General features: G+C 25.4%; 1 protein-coding gene and 1 pseudogene across 1 annotated transcript in view; one reads left to right on the plus strand and one right to left on the minus strand.

The window, feature by feature from the left end:
* Nucleotides 1-165: 165 nt before the first annotated feature.
* On the minus strand, nucleotides 166-5,458 carry LOC113369874 (annotated as a pseudogene).
* Nucleotides 5,459-5,895: 437 nt separating this feature from the next.
* Nucleotides 5,896-10,882, plus strand: part of LOC113371171 (sodium-coupled monocarboxylate transporter 1-like) — an 18,355-nt gene continuing 13,368 nt past the window's right edge. The window contains 1 exon segment of the mRNA XM_026611815.1: nucleotides 5,896-6,009. Within this exon segment, the coding sequence (XP_026467600.1) occupies nucleotides 5,896-6,009 (114 nt within the window).

The following is a 10,882-nucleotide window of genomic DNA, read 5'->3' on the forward strand; positions in this document are numbered from 1 at the left end:
TTTGATTTCGAAACCAAAACCACCCATGTTAGAAATAAGATACATATTTAGGTAAAGTATATTAATTAATTTATAAAATACTACCCAAATTATAAAATTTTATAAAAATCTTATTATATTGCTATAAATTCATAGAAAAACGTATAAAATATACAATCATTACTTATATTATGTACAAATTAACCTGACCTGGTTTCAATAAATTGTTACATATATATTAAAGGGAAGATTTCGGTGCTGCACCTTTCAGCCTAAAAACAAAAATTACATTATATTTTTATTTAAAAATGCAAAGTGTAAGAAGAAATAATAAAAAACTTTAATTTCTACACAAATTCACACACAAACTTGTAAAACGATAATCACTATTACCTTGATTCCAAGCAAGAAAACATACGTGGGGATTTTTTAGGATAGGATTTTCTTCGGGTTATCAAGGAATAAAATCATTCGAAAAACCACAAGCAAATATGTCAAAATAATGTGATGTTAAATGGTGCAAATCTGAAAAAGTAAAATATCTTTTATACATAAATTATCAAAAATGTTTCAAATATTGTAAGCTATTTTTAAACTTACACCCAAAATTGTTCTAAACCAGTGTTTCTCATTAGATTTTATATTAGCAAAACATAAAACAAAAATAATTAATTTTTAAAAAAATCTCAAAAGTATCTAAATAGTTAAGTATTCACAGCCCCTTATTTGGGAAACAATGATTATAAACAAAGCAATGCAACAGATTAACAATTTATAAGTTTCAATCGGAAGCAGCTCGGAAAGGTTTCTAATAGAAGAACTCAAACCAATTTGGTAAATAATAAATAGCAATACTTTACAAATATTTAGAAAATGTATAAATTATAAAACATGTTAAATTTGTTAGGTATAGGATAGTGATAATAAATAAAAACCAAACAAAAAGGGGTAATGTCATATTTAATAACAATAATCAATTTTATTAATACTTCTTATGTAGAAGATATATAAAAAGTAGGAAAAATTTCCAAACATAAAATAAATTTTCATTAAAAATAACATGTTCTTAACCATTTCCATAATTTAAACAATTGATACAAGTATAAAAAAATATAAATTTACCTAAGTTATAACAAATTTATAATCATCTATAATATTATATTTTACAATGGTTGGTCCAGCATTTAAGTATATATAATTTAAAAAATGATTCAAAACATATTTAAATAAAATGGTTATATATAGATATCAACATTACAATATAGTATTTAATATTTAAAATTCAAATAGCAATAACATGTAATTTAAAATTTAACATTATTTAAAATCTAACAGCAGTGTGTAGTTTTGACGATCATGAAAATACAAGTAAAAAACTAGTATTTTTAAGATGATTATTATGTGTATATCTTTTTCAAATTACTAATTATGAAAAGCATGCGAAATAATCAAAACAAACTAGCAAACTCTCACTTATGCTTCATGTAAAAGAACATTACTAAATATTTACCATCAGATAAGCATTTTAAATCTGATTTATATTTTATAAAGCAGGCACTTACATGTGTTCCGGGTGGCTCCTTATACAATTAAGAAATTCTTTAACATCCATATCTCCAGTGCAAATTTTATGAACAGCAGTAAACAAAGGAAATCTGAAATGATTAATAAAAATATGTATTACAAAAATAATTTACAATACCAAAAATGTTGACCAAGACAACCAGTATGAAACTTTGTGTCATTATTGTTTTTCAAAACTTAAATTAATACATTGATAAAAAAAAAACATTTCTAAAGATAAACACCATGAAAAATTAATTTGTAATATAAGGATAAAATTATTCCAATAAATAAACCACAAAATCCAATAAATAATAACATACTTGTCTTGCATGCCACGATTTCTCAGCATAAAATTAACTTCCTCCGCTGTAATTGGTCCTTGCAATTTTTGACCATTTAACATTTCGTCTTCTAATTGTTTCAATGATTTACCTGTTTTCACAAATGCTTCAGAAACTCTACGATTTCTACCACCTGAAAATTTATTATAAAATATATAGAATAAAAACCAAAGAAAAGGACACTCACGTGCAATTGCAACCATAGTTAATATTATTTATGATTTCATGTTTCAGAACTAAAAGCATCTTTTTTTTTTAAACAAGTTATTAAATTTATCATTTATAAGTATTTTTAAATATGAGAGATATGAAACAACCTCTTCTTTAGAAAAAGTTAAAAATAAATAATTTATTATTCAACTATAGTTCATCATATTAATATTTTTATCTAATTATAGTATTATCATTAATAGTCCTAAATTAAATTATACATTATTAAAATACCATTTCTAAAAATGAGTGTATAAATAATCAGTAAAATAAATTAAAGATGCTATAAATTAATAAGTACACAGTTTTATATGTGAATTAAATTGAAATTTTTAGAAATCTAAATCTTATTAGTAATATATTACTAACTTACCATAACATGTAGTAACTAAATCAGCCACACCGCAAGATTCAAAGAAAGTAGAAAGTTTACTTCCTGGATAGAAAACATCAACAAAACGAATCATTTCCATTAAACCAAGACGAATAACTGCTGCCTTGGTGTTATCTCCAAGATTCATACCATCTACAAATCCTGCACCACATGCTACTATGTTCTATTAAAATTGGTATAAAATGTATCAGAATTTATTTTTATCAAATAACTTAATATTCATGTAAAAACATAATTATTCATTACTAAAAATAAATTTAGCTCATTACGTAGCATAATAAATTTTCGTTATTGTTGTTATAATAAGTTTTGTTATTACCTTTAGTGCTCCACAAATTTCTACAGCATCTTCATCATCAACCACAACAACACGGAAATAATCAGTTTGAATTAAATCTCTTAATAAAGGTGCTAAACGTTTATCTCTGCAACCAATTGTGGTTTCACAGAATTTTTCATCTGCAACTTCGCCAGCTAAATTTGCACCCATTAAAACATGACATGGCACCTGTAGGAAATTTTTTCATTTATAAAAAGATCAATAGTATATTCTATTAACAATAAAAATAATTGAAGCATAAATATTAAAGAAATTAGAGAAAAAGGCAAGAAACATATATTTTTGGTGCAAAAAAAAAACATGTATGATAATCAACACTCATAATTTAAACATTTCTATTTGGAAATTTAGAACTAAATTTCTATTGTATATAATATTATTTATAGTCTATACTATATACCTTTAAATGTCTTGTGATAATGTGAGATATGAGGTCAATACCACCACCTTCTGCTTGATCAAAACCTTTTATTAAAGATAATGCAACAGCAGTTGGTTTTATCTCTTTCCTGAAATTATATAGTTATAAAATATACGAAATATAAATAAAAATATACATCATTTATTACAATTACCTAATAAAGTTGCACACAAGGATCTGACAAATTGATGAGGGACAACAAAAATTAAAATATCAGCTTCTCGAGCAGCTGCAACTACATCTGGTACTGCAATCTTAAAAATAAAACATCAAATTAGAATGTGAGCAACTATTATTAATTTTTACAGCTTTAAATGCATAGGTGTCTAATATTTCCTGAATAAATTATGAAAAACTGAAAATAATGTTCCCAATAATTTATAGAGTTTGCAATGGTAACCGAAACATCTTTCACATGATTCTATTCGCAATTTTTAATTGAAATTAATCTTTTCCAAGTGAGCAATTGTAACTGAAATATCTTTAACATGATTTTATTTACAATTTTTAATTAAAATTTATCTTTTCCAAGTGAGCAATGCTTTACAATACTGAGTCTGAAAATATGAAACCTGCAATCTGAGGTAGAAAAGTAGCAAGATAAGCATTTGCGGTAACATGTTGACATACCATCCATGGATACTCAAAAACTACATTTATAGAAATAGAATATGAATATACAGGTAACCCCCGCATAACACGCTACACTTCTACAATATGGATTGGCTCTAACACGGTTTAAAAATTGAGCAAAACCCTAATAAAATAAGAAATGTAGTAAAACTCATCAAAATCAAACTTTATTTAGGTTTAAAAATCGTCATGCAATAGCTTAATAAATGTGATTAAACTAATGCAAAAGATAACTAATTTTATATTTATTATAGGAACACGTACATTCTATCAAAAATAAAATCTAGGATTATCCAAACAATTAATCAATTAGTCTTAAACAAAGATCCTTTAAATAAAATGAGCATAAAATTTCAATACAGATAACTTTGCAAGTGGTAAATATATAAATAACTTTTCTCTAAAAGCAAGTAACCGCAAATATTTTTGTGCAAAAGATAATGCACGTATCTGGAGGTATATCTTGCAAAAAAAGGATCATGTTGGAAAGCTCTTACTTGTTAATTATTATTACTTCCTAAAACAATAAATAAATGTAATAATATTTATTATACATTCATGATATATAGCATGTTTTTTTGAATTCTTGGAATGTAACCCTTTCTTTTGTACTAGTTTCTTGTCCCGTATAACACGGATTAGCATAAAACACTAGTTTTTTTATAGAATGTATCTATCGTGTTATGTGAGGGGTTACCTGTATGAATATAATATTATAAAAATATAAAAAGCAATATATTATTAGTTACATTATTCCTATATAAAAGATTATTTCTTTTATCCACATATATACTTTGTAAAACAACAAATATTTACATAAATAAATTAACTTCTATCAAGATAATTTATGAGATACGAATGATATGAGGTACAAAGTTCAAGTCATAAAAGGTAAATTAGAAGATAAGATGAAAATATTGATATTTAAATTTATATAACACATCAAAAAGGTGCGATAATTTTAGATAAAAATAAATATTTCATATATAGGAAATGAATGCACACAAAAATATGTTTAGAAAGTACATAAAAACATTCAATTGGATGTTGATTGAATTCATGAAAGAAGTTTGAAGGTCAATTGCACAAGAAAACAAAGATAAAATATATTTTAACCACAAAAATAATAATAAATAAATAAAATACTTACCACGTTAGTTGGAAGTTTATGACCTGGCAAATATTTCACATTTTCATGAGTTTCGTTTATGATTTCAGTTAATTTTTTTCCATTTATCATTTCCTCATATACATACATAGTAACTTGATCTTCAAAATGAGATAATTTGGCACAATTATGTCCAACAATTTTAGCAATAGCTGAGCCCCTGATAATAAAAACAATAATAATAGAAACAAATTATATAAACCGGTATTGTAATTGAAGGTTATAAATTGAATGCTGCTTACCAGTTTCCAGACCCAACGATGCAAACTTTATTTTTTGTCGGCATTTTAATTATTTTAGTAGAAAAATATTTTTAAAAATGGATAAAGTAAATATACAAGCACAGCCTTCAACTGAACAAGCGACACGATAATGCCAATCACTATCCACACGGACAATTATCTTTCTTATGACATCCATGCACTTTGCTTCGGTTATCAAGTAAAAACATAGGAGTGGTAATTTGTGGTGGGGCCGATATGTTTCAAATTTCAATGATGCTTTTAATAAATATGATCTTTATAAAGAAACAATATATTGTATAATAAATAATCTGTCTGTACTATCGTGTAACAACAAAATGATAGCGACAGAAAACATGAAACGTCAAAATATATATGTACAGTATTTTGACGTTTAATGATTTATTTTCTTCATGACTGATTGTACGTCATGACATCCATTCAAGCAAAAATACCGTTTTTAAATAATAATTATTTTTATATACATATACTTAAATTTATATTTATTAATTTTCGATAGGGTAAGTATTGTAGTAATCGCAAAAAAAAAATCGAAAATGAAGATTTTATTCATCTTTATAAAGATGATATGTTAGAAAAAATGGATGTATGCGCGAATGCATCCCAAACTAGGTCTTTTGTCTGGGTATTCCGGAATCCGGACTCAATACCGCCTCATTATAATACCATCAGTCAGCCTCACAGGGACCCTCAGGTTTATTCTTGTGGATTTTGATGAAACTTCGCATACTCTTCTTTTATCTTTGCTTCTCATGGTAATAGAGCTGATGATCAAACCGAGCCTTGTAAAATATTATAGGCCTATGAGAAGTGGTTTAATTATAAAAACTAATTTAAGTTGCAAAAAATAGACCGTGCGTTATGTACGCGCAATAGTGCACATATAATACCTCTGTTTATCTCTCGTCCTCCCATGGGGGAAGGATATAGAATGCTATAATGTATGTATGTGTGTTTATGTATGTATGTGCAGATAAATAAAGTTTGAATGATTCCAAAAACATTCGATTCCTATTGATGGGAAGAAGTGCTGATTAGTTTTCGGCAAAGGCAGGTCTAGCCAAAAATGGTCATTCAGTTTTTGAGAGAACGGAGCGTTTGATTTGAATGATTCAAAGACATTTTATACTTATATTAACGAAATTAATAACTTTATGATTAAATTCTGAATAGGCAGGTCTTTGGTTTCGAAAATATAAAGAAAAATTTCCAAACACGAGCATTTCAAATTATGTTATATACATCAAATAAGCAATTTTAATATTTGTATTTTGTTCAGAAAATTGATTCATTCTTTGTAATAGTTCCGTACCAATATGCACAAAATAAAGAACTTTTGACATGTTTGAAAAACATTCTTTCCAAAATTCTTAAATTTTAAATTTATTTCAATGCTCGAGGTTGTTAATTTTCAAAAAATTTTTTTTTTCAAAATTTAATATAAAAAATTCAATTTATTCCAAATTTATAAGCTCTTTAATTCCGTCTAAAAAATATGAATTATAAAAGTTAAAGCTTTATAATAATCTATTGGGAAATATCTAAAACAATTGTTATTAATTATTGATCAAATTTTATTATTAATATTGATTATTTTCATTTTTCGAATGTTTAATTCCAGTACAAGAAGTTCCACAACTATAGTTTATTAATTTATTTAATACAATGGTCTTTATGCCTTATTACATATGATATATATGCTTCAGTGTCGAAAAAACCTTCCAGATCTATATGAAAATCATAATACCAGTTAAATTCCAAATATGAATCTTATCAGATATGAAAATAGTATTGATAAGAATCATAAATATGATTTAAAAATTTCTGTATATTGAAATGCATTTCAATATAAGAAAAATTATATAATAACAATTATTATTATAATTATCAATTAATAAGTATAATTATTGTATTCTGTATTATTTACACATGATAAATTAACTTTGTCAAATTTAAAAATAACAATAAAAAAAAAAAAATAGTGTTTAAAAATATTCTGTCGACTTTCTAATTATACTTTGATTGATTTTAATTACTCCTATATATTGAGAAACCTCAAGCAAATATTAAAAAGCTTTCTTACTAAAATGATCATTCTTCAAAGAATGCCTTCCTTTCCTGTAAAAAAAATTTCATTTTCGAAATTCCTAATATCAGTCTTATAAAAGAAACATAAATTCAATGAATACATGACTTTTAAAACATAGGATGCAATTATTTATGAGTTAAATTTGTTGTTTCAAAAGATAAAATTAGTAAAATTGGAGGTACAGAGTGAAATTATTTTAATCAGATGTAACGGGATTGAAATTTTTAATTTTTCACTATGTTTATGAATAGATAAAGTAAATTACATTATTTGCTAATATTAATTAATGAAGTAATTGGCATTTTTAGTTTTTAATGAATTGTTTTCTGTTTAGTGCCCAAACATTATAATTTGCATAAAAATGATAATTGTTAAAAGAATTAGTTGTATTTTTAATAAATAAAAGTTAAATCAAAGAATAATAAGCAATAATTCGAAATTTTCATAAATCTTGAAAACAAAAATACTTGTATCAAAATAAAGCTTATTTTTGTGAACAACAACTATGAATTGTAAATTTACACAAATAAATTTTTCAGATTATATTTTTGAAAAGCATGTTACTTTAATTTGTTAATAAATATTTTTTATTTAATTTTCTTTAAACATTATAAGTATCATAATATAGTTGTACAAACTTCAATAAATATTAAAATATAATAGACGGAGTAGACTTAAATTATTAAAATAATTCATGCTCTAAAGCAATAAGGTATTAACTATGCATTCGAATCGATGTTTTATACACATGACAAACATAAATGTGAAATATCTGGTTGATCGTATCTGAAATAAAAATAGTTCTAATTATTAACTAATTTTAAATAATGAATATATAAAAAAAGGAACTTACACAATTATAGAACAGGTTTTGCAATACAAATTTTCACATTTGTTACATTGAACAATACATTCAGCACACTTATTTTATCACAGAAATAGCATTTCACAATGCATTATCATCACAGTAAGGAAGAGAAGTCTTCTAAAATATAAAATAAAATTAAGTCTTAAATATAAAAAGAAAAAAAAGCATGTTGAAATTCGCTATGAAGAGTTTGTGTATGCATATGAATATATTCATAAAAACATACAGTTATAAATATAAATAAAGAGAAGTCTATTGTCCTGATATCATTTACAGTTTTAAATAATCAGTTAGTTGCTTGAGATCTAACAGAAATCAGTTATTTATTCAGTAAAAACTCTTGCCAAAGTCTTATAGATAAATTACCAATAAGTTAAATATTTTTTCAAAACTTGTATATATTTTATAAACTTTAAACGTGACACAAGTAAGTTATTAACAAAACTATTATTACCGTCTCTGGATTGTTTTTGTTATTCATTCTTCTCTTGATTATTATTATTTTCTATTTTACTCAAATTTTTGACTCCATTAAATAGCATGCTCGTGGTTTTATCTAAAAATACATGATAGAAGTTAATCACAATTTTAAATAGTATTATGAATGTTTTTTAAATATACCGTAGATAACCTCATTTTTGTTGCATTGTTTTGCTGTTGTATTTATCACTAACATAAGTTTATATTGAGGTTGTAAATTTTCGTCTTGAGAACGCTTTCTCTTTGCCATTTTATGAAATCAACATAAAAACATTTGAATTAAAGTACTTTTGAGACGAAAATAACTTTCCAACCTACTACTTAGCTTTATTTGCGGCAAAAAACTAAATTGTATATGACACTGACGCAAATATTTGACACATGTCAAGGCATCTCCATAGATACCCATGTGTTGAATATAGATGCGCCACTGTAGATTTACAACATAGATATTTATATAGAGCGGATACTTTCAATTAACGGAATACGTCAGATCTGTTCAAGATTTAAATATTGTTCAAATTTCGTAAAATAACGTCCGAAATGAGAATTGTAAAAAAAATATATGTAATCATAATTATTATAGCGTAATTTACATCAACTTGAAATGTTGATGCAAATGAAATTAATTCTTTCATTCATTTTATAAATCATAAGCACAGTATCTAATAAAATCACATTTTTAATTTGTTAGTTGATTCCACATAGAATAAACAATATTAATATTAACTTTGAAGACAATCATGGACGAAATTTTTTGGAAAACTGTAAATGGAAAACCATTTATTAAAATAATTTTATATCTCAATGATGAAAAGCAAAAGCAACCCTGAGTTTTCATCGCGTTTAATAAGATTATCGATATTTTATACAAGAATTTGATCAGTCATGCTAAAATGTGTTCTTTAAAAAACATGATAAGTAATACTGATAATTTGTTGTCTAGTGTAACCGAAGAATACCCTTAGAGTAAAATATTTTATCATTCATATTATTAATTAAATAATTTAATTGAATGATTATTATCAACTTATAAATAAACTATATACATTACTATGCATTCATGAAAAACAGATAATTATGAAAGCAATGCTTTAAGGGGCATTCCTAGCTAGCCTGACAACCTAAAAAAAAGCAAATTATGGGGAATTAAAAAAATAAAAAAAAAACTAGTGAATCCATCTATGTAATATTTTGAGGGTATATTTATACATGTTTTGAGAATACACAGTAAAATTTTTTAAATAAAATATTAAAATATTTTTGAAATGACAAGCGATCACACAGGGGCGACAAAAAAAGGCCTCCACTGCTGGAGTGATTGCAGCTTCTACTTTGATTAAAACCAAAAAAAATTATTGAAAACTAAAATATATTGTCTGTACGATGACCCTCGAACGAACAAAAAAAATCAAAAATTGACAAAATGGCGGCATGTAAAAAAAAAGTTATTTTTTTCCAAAAATTGGTCGTTTTGGCATGCCAAAATTCGATTTTTTGATCAGATCAAATACTGGAGGACCATCGTATGGAGAATTATATAAGGAGATGCAAAAAAAAAACATTATAGCGATCGGGTCATTTGTCTCGAGCAATCACTCCAGCAAATTCCCAAAAGGGCTGTTTCGGAAAAACACATTTAAAGATAAAATGATCGTTATACTGTACACTGACGCAAATATACTGTTTTTAAAAAAAACCGTGACGCAAGGTGGAAATCTGGTCAGTCTAAATAGTTCAAAGAACATATACTACTTTTGTAAATATACTACTAGCTGATCATTAACTGATGTTTACAAAAAATAACATTTTAAGTTGTTATTTTTTGTAAATATCAGTTAGTAATATATTAAAAATGTAGTTATTAACAATTTCAAATCCAAAACTGACCTTATAAAAACAAATTAGTAACAATTTTGGCACCACGTTTCCAAAATTGGTGGAGGACCTAACGAAGACATTGGAGGATGACGCAAATGGGCGAATTAAAATGCACGTGAGCGGTTAAACGCATGTTAAACGGTTAGTCAATCATTTCTAAATCCAGTGGAAGCTAATTCAAAAATTACTTTCATTATGATCATAAACTAATATAAAAATGTATATATTTAATGTAGTAAATAATACATT

This window comes from Ctenocephalides felis, unplaced genomic scaffold (assembly GCF_003426905.1).
Source record: "Ctenocephalides felis isolate EL2017-DRISC unplaced genomic scaffold, ASM342690v1 CF-g0.4_SCAFFOLD_01492, whole genome shotgun sequence".
Lineage (NCBI taxonomy): Eukaryota > Metazoa > Arthropoda > Insecta > Siphonaptera > Pulicidae > Ctenocephalides > Ctenocephalides felis.